The sequence below is a fragment of the Oenanthe melanoleuca genome, chromosome 4 (genome assembly GCF_029582105.1).
Source record: "Oenanthe melanoleuca isolate GR-GAL-2019-014 chromosome 4, OMel1.0, whole genome shotgun sequence".
NCBI classification, from domain to species: Eukaryota; Metazoa; Chordata; class Aves; order Passeriformes; family Muscicapidae; genus Oenanthe; species Oenanthe melanoleuca.
This window is the reverse complement of record NC_079337.1, coordinates 10,658,292-10,677,866: the sequence shown is the minus strand read 5'-3', so window position 1 is coordinate 10,677,866 and position 19,575 is coordinate 10,658,292. Positions and strand designations below refer to the sequence as shown.

Genomic DNA, 19,575 nt, shown 5'->3' with positions numbered 1-19,575 from the left:
ATAATGCAATCACTGAAATTCAGTGCAAAAGTATAATTTAACAACCTCAAATTCCAATGGAAAGATTTGCATACCACTGTGATGTTTATTGACTAGAACTGATAAAATAGTACTGTGGAACATTACAAGACAAAGTAATGCAAATGACTGCAAAACTGGGTTTCATTGGACTTTGGTCAGTGTTATCTTCACTCTAACCAAAACACTTTATATTACAAGCTTTAAAGACAATAATAGACAGGCACTATAATACTATAATTACAGGACCCAGCCCTTACATTTTTGCTACTGATTCAGCAAAACTTTCACCACACAGCACAGAAAGGACACATAAGTATTTTCTACATTATTTAACATGGCATTTATTTTAGTATGTACTATTAAGTTTCAAGAATTCCAAAATGCATGTAGCAAACAGACAAAAATATTTTCATGTAATTGTTTCCACATGGTACAGGATTATTATGAAAGAGGTTGCCATGATTTTAGATTGGAATATATTATTAAGAGGATGTTGTCTTCTATCACAATACTTTCTTTCCAATTCCCAAGTATGTACAATGGTACATTACCCGAATTACACTCCCCAAAAAATTACTTTTATACTCCACATATAGAAGACTCATTTCAACTCCAACCATAGGAAAAAGTAACTCCTCCCACTACTGTGAAATGAAATGTAAATTCTTTCATTGCACATAGGCAAACAGTGCAAGTAGACAATGATGGCAAAAAGGGTATCCAATCCAACCACAACTAAAACAAGCTCTCAGGTCCAAAGTCTCCCAGACTTATCTTTCTGAGGAACTTCATCCATTTATTTACTGACAGGATGAGAAAAAATGGGGAAAGGGAAAGCCCCATGTCCCTGTGCATAAGCAGGCTCAGCCAGAACAAACTGGAACAAGAGGCATTCCTATGGCACGTAATAGCAGGGCTCCTTTGCTTCAATTCTTTTCTGAAACTGGTATTAAACTAGGCTAGAGTAAAATTCTGTTGCTTTTTTTTTATTGGCACAACCTGCAAAATGGTTTTGGTAGGTTTTTTTTATTATCTGCATAGAGAATATGCTCTTCCCATGCTATACACAACACTGAAAAGTCAGGATAAGTCGTAACCTAAGGAAAAGGTGATCTCTTTATCTCTTACAAGAAAGCATAATTAAGTCACCAAAATATTCAGGGTGTTCTTACCTCACCTAATCTACCCTAAACATCTTTAACTTAATCTCACCTTCTTGCACCTTAGCAGTAAGGTCCAGAGAGGGAAGTGAGGAGGCACAGGTAGGTAGGACAAGTGCAAAGCTGCCAAAACAAAGACTGGATCTTTCCTCTGCTGTCTCCATTCACCAAGTGAAGTCCATTTAACAATTCCACATGCAGTGCAGGAACTTCTGTGTTCAACACAGTGTGAGGCTGATCTATGATGATTCAAGATGAATTTTCTTCATAAAGGACACTAAAGAGAGTGCAAATGCAATGGGAGAGGTGGGGAGCCTCCATGGGTGTTAGCTGTGTCTTCTCTGCATCATTCAGGAGTCACAGCAACTCAAAAATAAAATAAAGGATTCTCAAAGCTAAGAAAGAGGAGTAATAACATGAAAAGTAAGAATGACACACTCCTATTTTGCAGCTTTTACAAATGTGGTTGAAGATACACAGCAGGCTGATGGAGGCTGTCACATGCTCCAAAGTATCCTGTGTTATTTTCTGGCACTGCAGTGAAAGAATCCAAAAAATGAGCAAAGCCTGGATGTTTGAGAGAGCAGGCAGTGTTTCTCCCAAGTGATGGTTAGATGACCCACAGCATGTAGCTCAGCACTGTACCTACATGCAAGGTGTGAGAGAGCCAAGGGGCACCACCAGCAGCAGCAAGACTCCAGGCAATCCACTTGCTCCTGTTATTACCTGCAGATGCTCATAGCCTGCTGTTTATGCTCTGCTTTTATCAGCCACTAGCATTCACCTGCTTGGCCTGATCAGTTTGGAAGATGGGAAAGACAAGGGAATCACTGGCCACAGAAGGATGCAGTAAGCAGCTTACCCAACCTGTACACGAGTGGATCAGCTTCCCAAGCACGCTGCCAGAGGGACCCCCTCCACCTTCACAAACACAATCTCAATGTTTGGAAAGGTGCCAGGAGTAAAATGTTTGTTTACTGCAGGCAGGAAGAGCTACCTATGATTCAGACATTAGGAAGTGACATGAAGGACTAAATTATGCAATTTAAAAGTAGGAAAATAAACACAAAATAGTTGCAATGAGAGGAAGAAGAAGGAGGAGGAGGAGGAAAGGATGAAGAGACACAAGTTTTGTATCTTGGCTCCCACTTGTGCATGGCTGAAGCCATTACTGCAGCAGGAGGCCCCCATAGGATTCCTTCACCTTTTAACCCTCATTCTAGAGCCTCCAGCCAGGGACTTTCCTCCTCAGCACTGAGTAAGAAACATCTGTCCAGCTCAGTCTCCCAGTTGGAAAGGACAGATCACAGTCTTCCTTATTCCTCATTTTAAGCCAATTGAGATTTCAGATCATTCCATTTGCAACAGCAACTACCTGAAGCAAAGGGTCCAAGAGCTCATTCTGCAGCCAGCTAAGGGAGGTGGGAACACTCTCCAGCTCTGTCCAATGCTGGCTGCAGAGGCTGATAGGAAAACCTCTTCCCGTAAGCAGGAGGCAGGAGAAGCACCCAGTGGGAATAGCACTGCCTTCCCAGCAGTTGTTGGAAGCAATCTCAGCAGAGCTGCTTATGACTTTGCACCTCCCATCCACTGTTTGTTAGATCCCAGCAGAAGTTTAAAGTTTCTTAAGCTGCAATAATAATCTGCATTATTAACGTGCCCATTCCAAGGCTAAAACAGCAAACAAGCAGATTTGTATCACGGTGAGTTATGGCTGTACTGGAAGAAAACCCCACCAAAGAATACTCTCAAAATTATGTAATGATAGTTGTGCCTCCATTCTATTATCAGTAAAGATTTTCCTGTCATTCTCTTTATAAATCAGACAATAAATTCCTGCTCTTTTTTTTTTTTTTTTTTTTTTTTTTCTCCCTGGAGCTGCAGAGATTCACAGAACCACAGAGCCATCAGAACAAGGAAAAACTCAGAGGGCTGTGAATTAACTCAGCACTGAAGTACACACCATAGCAGAAAACTCTGTAGTTACTTGTCCTGGGACAAAATTACCCTGGGATGAAACCAGGGTTAAGTTTCCCAATTTACACTAGTGAGTCACTTGTATGCTACTCTTCAGTTTAGATCTTCCCCCTGCCCCATTTCTCCCTTCCCCACTCCAAAACTCCAGAAAAGAAAAAACAGGTTTTATTTTAGTAATGACTGACTCCTGAGTGAATACAAGTGCATCCTCTCTGCTGACAGACATTTGGTAGTGAAGAGTCATTTTAGTTATTTCTCATAGTGCTGAGAAGCTTATGCAATTTAACTCCATTTGTGCACACAGACAACTGCATTGCACAGGTCATAACTAAGAGCGTGACATGACCTCAGCTTTGAGCTTTGAGGGCATTATTTCACTGAGTGACAAGCCATTAGACTGAAAAACTTACTCACACAGCATAATGCAAATAATTTCAGCAATAATTGCATACAAACAGTGAATGGAAATGCACCAGGACATGCAAGATTCAGGAAGATGGACATATTGACAACCCTACTCTTGCATTTATTGAAGTTATCTCCCTTAGCAACAGGAAAGGATTTTGTAAACAACAAGTTTATCTAATGCCACCATGAGAACATTACCCAGTGTAACATGTAATTGAAAGAAAAAAACCATTTCTTTAATGAAGAGCACCAAAAGAAATCACAGAATTCTGTAACAAGGAATAGATTTAAAAGGGATAAGCTTTTGTCAGTTTGTGGCTTAAACCTCAAATTAAGTTCATATAGATCACTACTTTCTAGGAAAACAGAACTGCCAGATGCCATCTCACCCACAGCCTACCTCTGACTCTTGCTGCTCATCAGCAGAACTAGGAAAAGCCTGGTTCTCACAAGTCAACCAAAGGAACCAGTTACAACATGACATTTTACAAGTTTCCTCTTATCACAGCCCAGACCTCCAAGTGTTCATGTTTACAGAAGGGGGATTCTCTCCAAGCCTCCCTGGAATCTCCTGCATTCCCAGTGTGGATACCACATGGCAGAGCATTCCACTGCCTCATTTGTCCTGGAAAACACCAGCCTCTTCTGTTTCAAACTTCACTCCAAACACTTCCCCCTTTCTCCCTGCCCCCTCTTTTTTTTTTTTTTTTAATTAAACAATGCAAGGACAAATTGTCAATTCACATCAAGTTCATACATTATTCTGGCATTCTCTTGCTTGGTTGTTTAATGATGAAACAAACACATACCAATCCTTATAATAACCATTAGAGGCATCAAATAAATTATCCTCACCATCTCTTTCCTAACAAGTTCCTTACTTTTCAGTTTTTGTTGCAAAGAGACATGCTTGCTGTAAGTATTATACCCTATTTTTAAGGATCACAGATATGTATACACATTTTTTAAATGTTTGTTAAATTCTGTATATGGACTTACAACTGGTTTCAAAAAGCATTCCTTATATAGCAGCAATTCTCCCTGCACTATCCCAAAACCAGGTGCAGCTTCTCCACTACATCCCATGCTGTTTAAGAATCTACATGGCAACACAAACGTCAGAAAACTGTAACAGAAACAGGCATTAGGTGTGAATGGGAACATTTGTCTAACACATTATGTGACTCAGTGCAGTTATTCCTCATACAAAGGGAAAACAACAAACTGACACACAATTTTCAGAGCTGCTTTTTTTTTTTTTAAGAAATGGGTATCATTCAGTTTGGAAACTCAAAATCTATTTTTCACCTGATATCATTTGTGTGTTTACCCTTTTAATAAGCCTCCCAAAAGCACTGTAATTCTTATGTGTTGATTGCATCAAAGGTCTATTTGAAGGCAGGGCTACTAACTGTGTTTGAACAGCTTCCTGTATTCTTATTCCATCCACCAAAACTAATCCAGTGAACTCCTTCTGTCAGAAATAAACACCTAGAGAGGGTTTATTTTGCTTTTAAATCCCAAACCCCAGACAACATAGAAAAATAAACCAGAGTCTAATTGGGTGTTGTTTTTCTTTTCCCCCCTTTTCCTTTGAGGCAGAAACACTGCAGAGCCAGAGAGAGGAGAGGAGCCTGCTGGCCTGCTCCACTGAAACCCATGGCATTCCTCCTCCCAGGGTGGAGACAGGCTTACCCAGGAGGAAGGAGGGAGCACATCTGCCATCACCCTGCCCCAAGGCTGGCTGTGCTGGGAAGTGGGTGGGGAAGCAGATTTTCTTTGTGACAGCCACTATCTCCACTGCCATGGAGGGTTTATCTGGCGTTGTTTTCACTTATAAAGCAGCAGAGCAGCCCACATGTCACCAGGCAAAGGGATGAGGTTGCTTTTCTCCTGCTAGGCAAGGTTATCCCAATGCCTGGCCACCATCCCCAGCCACTGGCCTGCACAGCAATCCCAATCAAGGTTTGTCATCCAAGCTAGCCAGCCTGTGGCATAAAGCAAAAATGACCTCCTTTTAAAAAATACAGAAAGGGAAAAAGCTTTCTTCTGGCTTCCTAGAAATTCTCAGACAAAAGAACAAGCACAGCTCCTGAAAAAGTGTGGTCCTTAAATCAGTCTGCCAAGAAATCACCATACAAAATAAAAAGGAGCAAAAGTTTTTCATTTAATTCACTTCTTGATGTGGAGCCTAAACTCGGCTGTCTGAAGAGACAGGCTGGATCTTGGCACAGCTTCCTAGCTGAAGTATCACCTTTGCCCAGGTATGTTTTTAAACAGAATTGTTTGTATTATGCACAGATATTATATATAATAATACAGAAGCCATATGGAAACAGCTGCCTGACCTTTTTAATTACATGTTGCTGTGCCACCAGTTCCAAATACCCCATTTGCCATTTACCCCAAATAACTGCCATTTACCAAGAAAAAAAAATAAAATAAGGAAGAAAAATGTGTCACTATAACCTCAGGGAGTTTAATCATAATGTTGTAATTTTGGGGCATAAAAAGCAATTAGATGTATACCTTCTCCTCAGTTAAGAAACAAAAACACACCGAGAAAAAGATGGTTAGTGAGCTCAACAGAGAACTCTGTCTCTTTCATCTCACAGAAAGTCACCTTGTAAACATTTCCCTGCTGGATACTGCTAAGGAGACAGTCAGATACTAAGTAAGACGAGTACTTTTTACAACTAAAAGCACTGTGGCATGTTTCAAAGAGCTTCAAAAGTTCACCGTGAGAAACAAAACCTTTGTCAACAGCTGGAAGCAAACCCAAGTACAAAAAACATACTACGTAACCTTTTATTGGAAGCCAGGGGTGCTTTTCTTTCAAAAACCCCAAAAGGTTCACAAATACAACTAGCATATTGCACTGAACAATGCTTACAAAGCTAATGTTATTTGTGCAACTATGAATGCTTTTCCTAAAGCAAACAAGCCAGAGAATTCATAAAAGAACCAATGTAAAAGCCTAATCAGGAATTGATAAAGGGGGAATTGAAAATAAACAGTATTTTATTGCAGTTGGGATATGGCAGAATCCTCCCTCCATCCTTCCAAAAAAAAACAAAACAAAACAAAACAAAACAAAAAAACTTCAAAAAAGAATGGAAATAAAGAAAAATATAGTACTCTTTTAGAGCTAATTGCTTGTACATATAAGGAGCTGAATTCACATTAAAGTCCCTAGAACAGCAGCAAATTACACTATACTACAATATTCACCTGTACACAACACTTACCTGCCTTGACAAGATTATCCCTCTCTGTGTGATCTTTCTCCCTGCCTTGCTCAAGCAATTTGCAAGACATAAGGTTTGTCCTCCTAATGAAATACTTCAATGAAATTGCAACAGTTGAACTTGCTTCTATTGGCAACAAAATGATTACTCACAGGAGCACAGAAAACATTAAGGTGATTTTGAAAAGGTCTCAAGAAGTCTGTCACTGCAACACTCTAAAAGTGGGAATGAAAAAATAAGGAGGTGAATCTTAGCTCTATGTCAAAACAATACTTGCACCTCACCATTTGTATTCCCCTCTGAGATTTAGGAAAATATTCCACCCAATATAGTATCTTTTCCTTAGACTAGGAAAAGGTGAGAGAAGGACTAAAGAAGTATTAGATATCCAACCAAGAGTCATCTCCAATCCACAAGTATATCCTCTTCTTTAAATGTACTACATTTTAGATCACTGATGTTTCCTTCCCTTTTTTGCCAACATTTCTATCAAAGCCATCAGTAAAATTTAATGGGGAGTGAATGTTTTCTAAATGTCTGTAGAAGAGTGCATTTGATTCTAATAATGTGATCCAAAAGCTATGTCAAAAAAGACAAAAATAAAACATGCCTCAGAAGTGACCAAACCATCATTTCAAGATCTTTAAAACTTAAAGAGGGGAAGAAAAGGACACTAGAAACAGTTCTGTTAGTCACTTTCTTCTCTCTCTGAATAAGGAAGTGTTGAATACCAAGAATTACCTTTCAGCTGAAAGAGTTATCTGCTCTACCAAAGGTTTCCAGAATTGATACTCATTTTGACAGTCAAGGTCTATACTTTTTAAGCTAAACTATCCAATAAAACATTTTCTCAGTTTATCCTATTGACATTTCACACAGCTGCCTTGAGCTGATGATTGACTGAAAGGCATAAAAAACAAGCTCCTCTGTGTATAAGTGGAAATTAAAATAATGGTATTTCATTATTTCCTCTGCTTAGTACATATGTTATTTATACTCAATTTCAATGCTGCAAGACTCTGTGCATACAAGGAGGAGTGGCCACTATGCAGCATCAAGAAAGTGCCAGACACTGGTTTGTTTTCTCACGTCTTCTCCCTGCTCCCTGTTAGTTTCTCATTGAACTGTAATCCCCTGTGATTAGCTGCACCAAATCTCATCAACAGACTTATCAAAACACAGAAGCCATTGTTAAAAAATATCCATAAGTTGCTATACATCCAATTGAGAACCATCTTCAATATAATGAAAAGTCAGAATTTGGCTGTTCCTTCATTTCTCAGCTACTGTGTTCTCAAATTAAGAGTTACTGTTTCACAATTGTTACGAAAAATTTTTCACACCATTTAACATACTTAGAATATCTGGCTTATTTAATATGTCCAGTAGTTCACCTGCACTTCAAGAGGAACAGGACAACTTCTGTTAATTAAGTCTCCAATTTTCCTATCTACACCAAGGAAAAAAAAAACATTCAAGTGTTTCAGGTACCATCTGATCCCCCAAGCTTAGAAATTATTAAATTAATAGCCTGGTAAATTACACGAAAATTAAAATAACTAGTGAAAGATAATCTTATTATGCACATGTTAGACTTTCAATCTGTTTTATATGCTGGTGCAACCAATCTCTGGGAGTTAATTCAGAGTGTGCACTACAGGTCAGGCACTAAGAGTGCTGCAGCTTTGGCAGCAAAGTCAACACAGCTGCTGATGTCCTGTCAAGGATGACAAATGCTTGTATGATGAGTTGCAGGCTCCTCAAGTGAGGCTTGCACCCCAGCAGCAAGCTCAGGGCACAGCTACAGCCCTAGAGCCATACCCAAGATTGTATCAGCATCTTCAGTTGGCACACAAAACAACGCAACTTCCTCCTATAATCAACAAAAACTCTGTTTAGTCATGCTTTCAGCTTCATGGTTTAGGGTTTACTAACCCATCTTTGGAAGGATCAAAAGTCAGGCTGCTGTTTTCTGGCCAGGGCACAGCAGAAGGGGAGGGTCAGACTCCCTTCCAGAAGGAAGGTTTCCTGCCTGAACACCAATCCCTGCGAGGTCTTCAGAAACTTCTTGAGTAGCGCAGGAACAATCAAGTTTGGATACAAAAGATGTCACATAATGTTACTTGCTTACAGTCATCTGTCTTGAGTTAACTTAACTTGACCCAGTTCCACGGGGACAGCACTGAATGATGTCAGACAAGCTCGTCTTGGTTTGGCTTTTTTCTTTTTTCCTGTAAACCAACCAGATCCTTAAATTTGCTCACTATGCTGATGAAAGATCACAAATAAAAAAGCTTAACACAAACAGGTGCCTTCCAGAAAAAGGGCCTTGGTCAGGCAGTGCAGCTTTTACAAAATTACAACTATTATGCTGAATGTAACATTTCTTAGCATATTTAAGTATTACTCAAGACAGAAGACGCACCTATGTGATTAGTGCCAAAAAGCAATCTCCAAACAAAACCACAGCAAAATATTCCACTTCTGTACCTATGCTGTCTGAGCCTCTACTTTAAACATCAACAAATAGCTTAACAGTCTGGCACTTTTTTAGTCACTGCCTACAATCGAAAAGATTGGAAAACAAGAGGATGCTCTCTGTAGCCTTGTCTGAATCACATCAGTGCCCTTTACATCCTAGGGAGATCAAGTCCATTTCTCATTTTTAAACTCCTTACTTTTAAGTAACTAAATGATCAGTAGGAATAGTCAAATAACCACAGGATTTTTAGACATATACACCAAAATTAATTCTTAATTTACTTTCAAAAATCATCTTATGAAGTGTAAGAAGAATGGAGAAGTCTATTAGACACAGAAAAACCTGAACCAATTTATCCCAAAAAGCGTTTAGTCTACAAAGAATATTTTTGATGGAGTTTTACCTTCTATCCAATAAAATTTATCTCTAAGTAGGACATATTAGAATTACAGAACAGTAAGGGTTGGAAGACACCTTTGGAGATCATCCAGTCCAACTGTCCTGGCAAGGCAGGGTCACCTGGAGCAGGTGACACAGGAACATGTCCAGGTGGGGTTGGAATGTCTGCAGAGAGGGAGAGTCCACAACATCCTTGGGCAGCCTGTTCCAGTGCTCTGCCACCCTCAGAGTAAAGAAGTTCTTCCTCATGTTAAGGTGAAGCTTATTTTTTTAGTTTATGGCCATTGTTCCTCATCCTGTCACTGAGCACCACAGAAGAGTCACCTCTTGGCACCAGTTTGAGATACTCATATGCACTGATGAGATTCCCTCAAAATACTGGGAATTATTATACTACATCAGTAGACTTTCTAAAACTGGTTCCATAAAGCAACCATCAATGCTAAGATTCTGATTTAAAGCACATCCAGGTGTCCTACTCAGCCCTAGCCTACCCCAGACAAAAGCATAGTCATTCTATGAGAGTATTTAAGATTTATCCCTATTCCCTCAAGCTTTCCTTCCTTGCTTTACCAAGGACAGCTGTGTTTAACTATCTGGTGGTTTCCTAGCATAATGGCAGTAAAAAACCTCTGTGCTGCCACCACAAAGCACCAGCTATTTTAACTGGCACGTGCACAGCAGAGCTGCAACACAGCAGAAAACCACGAAGCCAAGGTTTGCTATCACATTTTAAAGGACAGATGGGGAGAAAGGAGCTTTCCAATTACTTTTCTTAAAAATTAGGGGACATCACAGCAAGTTAAAGTGAGCACATAAATATCTCCAAATTTGAAGGCAACAGAACAAGGGAAGAAAGAAAAACATACAAGATAGCAGAAGCTGTGAAATTTAGCAGTCTCTCCATCTCTCTGCACAAACAAGTTCTTTCATGTACTTGTGAAACCACAGCAGAGGCTGTGGAGAGCTGTGCAGGATTCAGCCACAGCTCCCTTTTCCTTCTCCTCAGCTAAATCCACATCTTGGACCCTCAACCAGCACCAAAAGTTACCTGTGCTTTCCTCAGAGATCTGCTGCTGGAAATGAGTCTATTCCCTCAAACAAAGTGCTCTGAACACCAGCTCCAGGGAACTGACAGCAGGTGCCAATGGCTGTCAGAACATTAATCCCACACCAAAAACACATGAACAAGGCATGAGAACAGAACTCCTAAGAGATGAAACAGACATTCATGGCATTAAGGCATACACAAGGAAATCTGATTATTCCACCTGCAGGATAGGGTTGGTTGGAGGGTTTTTACTTTTTTTAGCCTCAAAATGAGTATAAGCTAGCTTTAATACCATGTCCAACTGTTTCAAACTAAAAATTGAAGTCCCTGTGAAACATATGTCCGTGTACTAGCTTCAAAGAGCTCCTTCTCACCCCTCCTGAGAACTAAACCATATTTGACTGCAACTTCAGACTTTTTATCTCCATTCCCAGATGGTAACCTGGGTTTGCCCCAACACTTGCATGCAAAACCTAACAGAGCGCGAAGTTACAATTTTCCATGTACGCCTGTGAAAAGCATGCGCTGCAGAAAAGCCGTTTCCCCTTGAAATCACTTTCCCATCTTTTCATCTGGTGCAGCCCCTTGAAATACCACCACTGTAAAACAGGGCTTTGGAAAAGGCTCTGCTGTGCCTTTCCTTAAGCATAGAATTACAGGGAGCACAAGCCAACTCTCCAGCCAGTGCACTCAGCTAAAGTTCATCGTCTTAAGTACGTCAACTTTTTGTTTGCTCGAAGACGGCGACCGTAATGTCAAGGTCACTTTTAGGTCTTTGAAGGGAGCGTCAGCCTTCAGCCTGCAACAGATCAGGCACTACAGACAAACAGGAGGAGTTTTACTCCAAGTCCTCTTTTACACAAGAAGGCTGAGAAAACAGTCAAAAATAAAATGTGAGATTTCAACTCACGACCTTATGGCCTACAATGCGTGGCGATGTTAAACCAAATCACACCAACATAAGCTTGCCACGTTATCACCCTGATACTCTGCCTACTCAAAAAAAGCAGATCTCCCTTTCAAGTGAAAATTAAGGAATTACCTCTTTAAGACAGGGAACTACTTAATCAGTGCTGTAGTCAGGGTTTTCCCCTCAAAGGTTCTGGTGTAATTGCAGTGTGGAGCTATAAATACACTGAAGGGAAAACTACATGGAAAAAAGTTGGCATATTTAGAGACTGATTTATGAGATCAATTTCAGAGGGCAAACCCTGTCCATTTACAGACAGCAACCTTCGTAGGATTTAGAGCTTAAGCGGAATATTTATTGAAAGTTTTTCAAAACATGAATACTGCTCTTAATTCCCACACATTGGTAAAGAGGCATTCTGTGAATACACATGCAGACATGGAGAACTGTATTTTTTACAGTCCATGTCCAATTCAGCAGGGAAGCAGAACCCTGCTATGACCCATCAGGATGTTCTCTTTCTTTTGCACAAACAGGATTTTTGACACTGGGAAACAGAATGGGCTACCCCAAATATTGTTTTATTTTTTATTGAAATAGAGTCTCATTTCATAAATTTCCTGGCATTTAAAAAAAGCCGCCCAGAACAGTTCTTTGAGAAGAGGCTGCTAATCGCTAGCAGGCGAAAATAACACGGTCACGTTAAGATCTGTGTTCACAGATTCTCGAATAAATCTGAAGCTTAGCTGCTTAAAAAAAAGAAAAAAAACCACAAAACACTGGGGGAAAAAAATAAGAAGAAAGAAAGGAGAGGGAAAAAAAAAAAAAAAAAAGCCCAACATTTTGTCCCGATTACACAGATGCCGCGAAAGAAGCCAGGTGCCAATGGGAAAGGGCTCAGGCAGCAGCGATGACTCCTGGCATCACCCATCCCTCCTACGTGACCCGACAGCCTCCCCGGCGGCCCGCAGCTCCTGTGCCCTGTCACGGAATCTGCCCGCTCAGCAAACGCGCTCCATTTTCTCGCCAGCAGCGCGGTGTCCGCTCCTGCGAGAGCGGCCGCAACTTCGGCAAAGGCACGGCCGCTTCTCTCGCAACTCTCCGCTCTTTCTTCCCGGGGCGGAGAGCAAGGGCAGAGCGCTGCCGGGGCATCCCCGGCTCCCGCCGGCTCCGGGCCACCAGCCCCGGGCGCGATCCCGCCGGGAGCGCCGCGGAACCGGGGCACCCCCGCCCTCCCCGGGATCGGGAACCAGCCCCGGGACGCCAAGTGTTTACGTTTAAAAATCCAGATATACCGAGCCCGGACCCAGAGGGAAGAGGGGAAAACTCCGCCCCCTCCCTCTCCCGACTCCCTCGGAAAGGCGATAAAAGCTGGGCTGAAACATCTGACCGCTCAGCGCCCCTTTTTTAAGGAGAAAAAAAACCTATATATATATATAAAACTAAAAAGAATAGAAAGAAAGGAAGTATGAATAAAAGAAAAGGGAAAGCCAAGGCTGGGGAAGCGGCACGGGACGTGCCGTGCAGAAGTCCCGGCTGGAACGGGCCCGGCCGGGAGGGACCGCGCGGGGAGGCCGGGCCGGGCCGGGCCGGGAGCGGGAGGGAAGCGCGGAGCCCCGGCGGGGGAGAAGCGGGGCAGGGAGGAAGGCAGGGAGCGAGGAGGAGCGCGGCCCGCGGCTGGGAGAGGGCACTCACGTAGCGTTTCAACTTCTTCTCCGGCGGGGACTTGCGGAGCCAGCCCGAGCAGACCACCTCGCCGCCGCTCATGGCTGCGCCGCCGCCGCCGGGCGCTCCCTCCGCCGGCGGCTCCTTCTCCTTCTCCTCCTCGGGCAGCGGACACGGCAGCGGCGCCCGGGCCGGCCCGGCCGAGCGAGCCGCGATCGGCGGCAGCACCGCGCCCGGCCCGGCCTCCCGGGGCTGCGGGCGAGGGGCGGGACGGGGTGTGTGTGTCTGTCTGTCTGTCTGTTTCTCTCGCACAGCAGCCCGCCGGAGCGGAGCGGGGCTGAGGCGGGAGGGTTCCCCCTGCCTCCTCCTCCTCCTCCTCCTCCTCGCCGAGTCACACGGACATCGGGAGAGCCGACAGCGCGGCCGCCGCCCCGCCGCGGCTCGGGCGTCCCGGGGCAGGATCCGGGCTGCGGCCGCCGCCCCGGGACCGGGACCGGGACCGGGACCTCCCGCGGGCAGGGCCGGGGGGCTGCGCTGCCCGCCGAGCCCAGCGGCTCCCGGCTCGCTGCTTCCCCTCCTTCCTCCTCCCCCCGCGCCGGGAGGAGCGGATCGGAGCGCTCCTGCTTTCCCTCGCTCGCTTCCCCTCCGCGGGGCTGGGGCCGCTCCCCGCCGGCCAGCGAGGGAGGGCTTTTCCCTGGAATTCGCGGCGCCGTGTCCCCCCCGAGCCCCCTTTCTTTCCCTGCCCCCGGCCGGCCCCGCCCCGAGCGCGGCCGCTCCCCCCGAAACTCCGCGGAGCCTTTTCAAACAACAAGGGCTGGCGGCAGGGAGGGCCGGGGAGCTGCCGCAGGGATCCTGGGAGCTGTAGTCGGCAGCCGCAGGGACTGCGGCGGCGCGGGGGGAGCCCCGGGCTCGGTCACCGCGGGGAAAACAAACAAAACCCCCAGCAAGCTGACAAACAAATCAAACGCAGCCTAACGATCCCTGTTAAAACTGCGTTAAAAACAGCGGGGACAAAGTAAACGCCTCTTAGCGAAACTGAAACCGCCTTAGCAAAAAAAAGGGGGAAAAAAAGTTAAAACAACTTTAAAGTTATCCAAGTCATTCACCATCTCTGCTGTGGGCGCACACTGTCTCTTCCACTCCGTCAGCAAAGGGTTAAATAAGTAATAATAACAAATAAATAAATATTACCATTAAATGATACACTATTAAATAAAAAATAATACTACGCTTTTAACAATAATAATGATAATAAGAATTTTTTTTAAAACAATTTTTTCCAGATTACTAAACTGCAGGTTCTGAAACGGGATCGCCGCTGTGTTGTTTAGCCCCAGTGCTCTTCCACCGCAGAGAAATAGTCCCCCTAGTGTGCCTTGGCTGAAGGCAGCCCGATGATGCTGCCATTCCTCTAGGTGTAAGTGTATTAAAAAGTTACAAAGCAGTGGTTGTAGCGTATAAAGGCATTCAAAGAAATAACAAGGAAAAAATAAAGGAGAAAGCACAGTGGTGTTAAAATCTGTGCATCAATTTCAACATAAATCTTTCCACGATAATTACGACATTATGAAGAATTATTAAGCACTATAAGAAAAATCATCAAAGATATTTTGCCAAAAGAAACAAGAAAATATTTTTGAAATAAGAAAAGAGGTGAATGTTGGCCTTTTGCAATATTCAAAGCACAAAAATCCGAGCATCCAAATCATCCTTGTGTGAATTTCCGCACACCTCAGCAGGGCCGGTGGGAAAGAGTAAAAAAGTGATTTGGTTGGTAAACATGAACTTAAATTGTGCTATTAGGTTTAGATTTCAAGCTGGGTTTCAGCGCAACACTTTTGTTTAAACCACTAATTTAATTGTTTAAGAATCTCAACATTTGAGATTATCCAAGGGCCAGAAAAGACCACAAAATTTTCCAGTTTCCTTTAGGACCCTGAAGGCCATTTAGTACTTGGAACATGTAGAGTCAGTGTGAACCAGCTAGAAATGCCATTGGCACTAGGGCATTGTGACCTGAGCCAATGGCTCATTTGAGTGCCATTAATTAACCCGTGCCTTGAGGGCCAATCAAAGAAAGCCTGTTTTGGCTTAAGCAGTCTCCATGGAGGCACCAACCAAACAAGTTATCTGGTCCAGAGACACAAGATTGTCCCTGAGGTCAGATTTCAAAACATTACATTTGTGTTCTAAAACACGCTGAAACCACTGTCAGCCTGGACTCCAGAATAAGTTTTCATGTATTTGTTTGTCAGTTTTGTAGGGGGAATTTCATCCCTGTCATGTAATGATAAAACATTCTCTAAGGAAAAAGAGTTATAAAGAGTTATTATTCATGGTGATGAATAATAAACAATAAAGCTTGCCTTTTAGACCATACTTACTTGTTGACCCTAGTCACAAGCCCCAAGACTGGACATAAGATGTTTTTATTGCACTGTGGAATTGAAGAAAGCAGAATACAGCAATGCACAATTTCCAAATGTTAAGATGTTGTTTCATAGAATATTCCTTTCCTAGTCATGGCAGTGGATTTCCTTTTCTATTTGAGTTCCCCACCCATAGTCCCACTTGTGCCTCCACTTACCATCTCAGGAGAGGGCTGCACACAGCTGTACCTCTCTTTCTCTTTAGTGAACAGCTAGAAAACCCAAGAATATAAATCCTGTGGATTTCAGTGCATATCCAACAGTGCTCTGCAGTTCATAATTTAGATACCCTGTATTAGGGAAAACAGAAACAATTAAGACTCATGAAATGCAAAAAAAGCACAATATTTAGGTCTGACTCTTAACACCTGCATATTTACAACTGTAAAACTGTCTATGAAGAGAGTGGTGAAATAATTACACTAGTTCCTCCATGCAGAAAAATTTTTGCACACAGCCAACTTAGGCTATGGCATAATTTACTGAACTTAAGGATAAAAGTCACAAAGACCTCTGTTGAGAATAACTGAGCCACATTTCTGTCCTGAAAGTTTAAAAAACATTAAGCATGCCCCATTTTGAAATTCTCCTGCAATATAGCTTGGAAGAACCAAAGTCCCTTCAGGGCTTGAAGGACTGTAACCCTGTGTCAGGACATGACCACCCTCTCCCCTCACTTTGTTCCCTCAGGTTATTTCTGTGCTGTTCCTTGGCAAGCCTGGAAGATAAAGGTGTTTTGAGGTCAATTATCTGCATTACAGAGGTCTTTGATATTTGTGTACAAGGCCTTTGAGGAAGAAGAGAGAAGGAAAGAGGATTTTTTTTTTTTTTCTTGGAGGAAAGGGTATTTTGCCTGTTTTTAGCAAGGGTGTTGCAATGACAGCTGTTGGTTGAAGAAGAGGATGTGGCCAGCAGAGCAGCTCGAGAAGGGAGCTCAGAAGGGATCCATCCTCTCTGCTGCTGCACCGCTGGGAATGTTGCCATTCCTGGATCCCACAGAGCCATTGCCATCCAAAACACTCCCTGTGCTGTGAGTGGACATTGTGGCCAGCCCACATCACACACAGAGCTCGATAAAGCACTTCCACTGGCGAGGTGGTGCCATGGTCGTGTGGAATGTGGCCACGGTGCTGGTGCTCCCTCCCAGCTCAGGAAGCACGTGCAAGATGCCTCGATTCCTCCACTGACCTTGTGTTCTCCCACAAGTGCATTCCAAAGTGTTTAAATGGCTTCTCCAAAATTTTGGAGTAGACTATTTATGTATCTTGCCAGATAAAGTAGGTCATGTGGAAATCCATTTGTCTCTGGTTTGCTTGCCAAGTTGCCCTGACGAAGGAAACAGGAGCTGATAGAAGAGGAGATTAAATACACATGGGTTTGCTTTCAAAAATATAAATGACACTAATTTCTCATGCAAATAGCTTAAGAATTCTGCACTTGCATAATAAGATAATTCTCACTACAGCTCCCAGCTTTGTGTTATACTTCTAATATGAAAACCTGGGCATTCCTCTCTAGTTTCACCTTGCTGTCACAGACAGATGTGGCTCCTGGTAGTGATCCCTAAACTCCTCTATACCCCTTGCTTACATTTGAACACAAAACTTGTACTTTGACAAAAAAAGAACCAAACTGTCTAATTAAAAAAAAATTAATTAATTTAACAAGAAATTTTACATTCCAAAACATGTAACAATATATCAGTGAAAAAAAAGGAGAAATTCTTTTAAGTTTGCAAAAATCTGAATTTATATCTATTCCTTTTCATCTCAAACAATTCCATTTTGATTTCAAAATTATTTCCAGGTAAATTTAATCTACGTAGTTTTTTTGGGCAGTTTGTGGATGACATTATTTACTGTTTCTTTAGACATAGTTAAAAGAGATGACTGTGTCCACACACTTTAAAGTAGTTTACTGGTTGTTAAGCTACCTCATCTCTTTTCTGTGATTACTTTTAATATTGATGTAGGCAAATAAATGCAAGAGTATACTGCAAAACTCATACAAAAAAAGGACCAGTTTTCAGTTCTGCAAAGGTGTACATTGATATTTCCTTTGTGTGCTCTCTGGAAAACTCTCATTCCTGATTCTGGAGTGGAAATTCACTGGTAAATGTTTGTCCTCTGTTTTTTCGCCAGGGGATCAGTTGACTACCTTACTTCATGCAAGGGAATTTCCCTTTTTTTCCTAGGCTAGTCAAGGAAGAAGGAGCAGGCTGGCTGGTTGGCCAGCCATGCAGAAACTTCCTCAGGTCTGTGCTGTTAAAAAATTAATTGGAAGCTTTTCCCTCCATAAGGACGATACCTTTGCACCCATGTACTGAGGATTTGTGGACTTTTTCTGCCATGGGAAGCATTTTACAAGTTCAGCACGATGGAAACCTAATCATTCAGCCACCTCATGGTCTTGTAACAGAAATAAAAATCACTGTAGAGGTGATCATGTTTCCAGGAAAAAAAGGAATGTATGGTCATATAAGAGACCAATACTCCAAAGCTGAGAATAGTCAAAGGCTCTTTGGCTGAGTGTGGTTTGTCCTCAAAAAGCACAAGGTGGAATTTGTACTTAATACCTCCCAAGAGAAAAATTTATTGCACTGTAGAATCCTGGGGAACAAGTTCAGTCTAAGAGACAGCAAATATGGTAACACTGCAGGCTGGTGGTTACTTTTACTGCTTTAAAAAGTAGGCTCATGTCAGAGAATATTTTGCTTAGAGAGCCTTTTTATACAATACAACAATTTCAATAATTCTGGCTACAATGCAAATGTAATAGTAAGTTATGTCAACTAGATTTTATGCTTTTTCTTATCTTTCTTTGTCTGAATCTCCATGCTTAAACAGTTCATTACAACTGGCATTTTGAAAGTAAAATAGGGAAACCAAAAGATTACCTAGAAATATCTGAAGGGAGAAGGAAAATTGTCTGAATGCCAAGCAGAATTAAGGGGTGTTTAGCCAGATCTCCTCTCTTCCCCTAAGAGATTAATCCAAGAACAATGCACAGTGCTCCCAAATTTCAATTATTAAAATAATTTAAACCAAAAATTAGTCGGATGTCTCGGAATACTTTGATACCCAGTGGGAACACACATTCAAAACCAGGGGAATTAGTCAGTAAAGAAAAAAAAATCTTTTTGCTGGAGGCCCACCTAATGAACACATAAATGGCTCTGAACCTTGCAAAAAAATTACCTACCATCACAAGATGGAGACAATGGCAAGGAGGTGCCTTTCTGACATGTTCTCAGGCTAGGGAGGGACACATTAGGGCCAAAACTCACACTTTGGCATCTGGTACTTCACAGAGAAATTAGCACCACTACAAATTCCCCTCTCTGCAGACTTCATCAGAAATGCTCTGAGCTCATTCTGTGCTTGCTTTTCAGACAGATGCATTTCCTTATCTTTTATCTTATTGAAGGAATAAGAAATGCAAGGCAGTAACACTTCCTTCAGGGGCACTGCTGACACTTGCCTACAGCCTCAGCCTCAGGGATTCCTACCACAGTATTCCAGCCAGCAGTGCCAGCCAGCTAGGCTGGGATTCTCTCCCTGAATCACCTGCAGGGTGATTTGGGGGTTTGTGTATGCACCACTCACCTACACCTCCTTTATAGCCAGGGACCAGTGAGGTGCAGCTGGGACACCTCTCATCTCTTCCAAAGGCTAAAGTGATTAGGTGAACTGTCTCCTTGAAGCTCTTGTCTATAAAACAGTCTAGACACCTTGCTCAGAGGAAAGCAGCCGTGCTTGTGACATGCAAAGTTAGGGAAGATGAAAATCATAGCATGTAGGTGAGAAAAGCAACTAATTCTCAGTC

At 42.6% G+C, this 19,575-nt stretch overlaps 2 protein-coding genes across 6 annotated transcripts in view; both read right to left on the bottom strand.

The window, feature by feature from the left end:
• NUDT9 (nudix hydrolase 9) overlaps positions 1 to 13,239 on the bottom strand; it is a 196,530-nt gene extending 183,291 nt beyond the window's left edge. The window contains exon 1 of the mRNA XM_056489689.1: positions 13,219 to 13,239. The gene's annotated coding sequence lies outside the window, so the exon portion shown is untranslated. The remainder of the gene's footprint in view (positions 1 to 13,218) is intronic.
• The window catches only part of GAB1 (GRB2 associated binding protein 1), a 94,930-nt gene extending 80,904 nt beyond the window's left edge, over positions 1 to 14,026 (bottom strand). The window contains exon 1 of one of the 5 annotated variants that reach the window (XM_056489677.1): positions 13,352 to 14,026. In XM_056489677.1, coding sequence (XP_056345652.1) covers positions 13,352 to 13,423 — 72 coding nt within the window. In that variant the 5' untranslated portion in view covers positions 13,424 to 14,026. Of the gene's footprint in view, positions 1 to 12,512; positions 12,714 to 13,351 lie in introns of those variants that run through there. The other 4 variants (XM_056489675.1, XM_056489680.1, XM_056489676.1 and 1 more) reach the window with 4 other exon arrangements.
• Between the last annotated feature and the right edge of the window lie 5,549 nt (positions 14,027 to 19,575).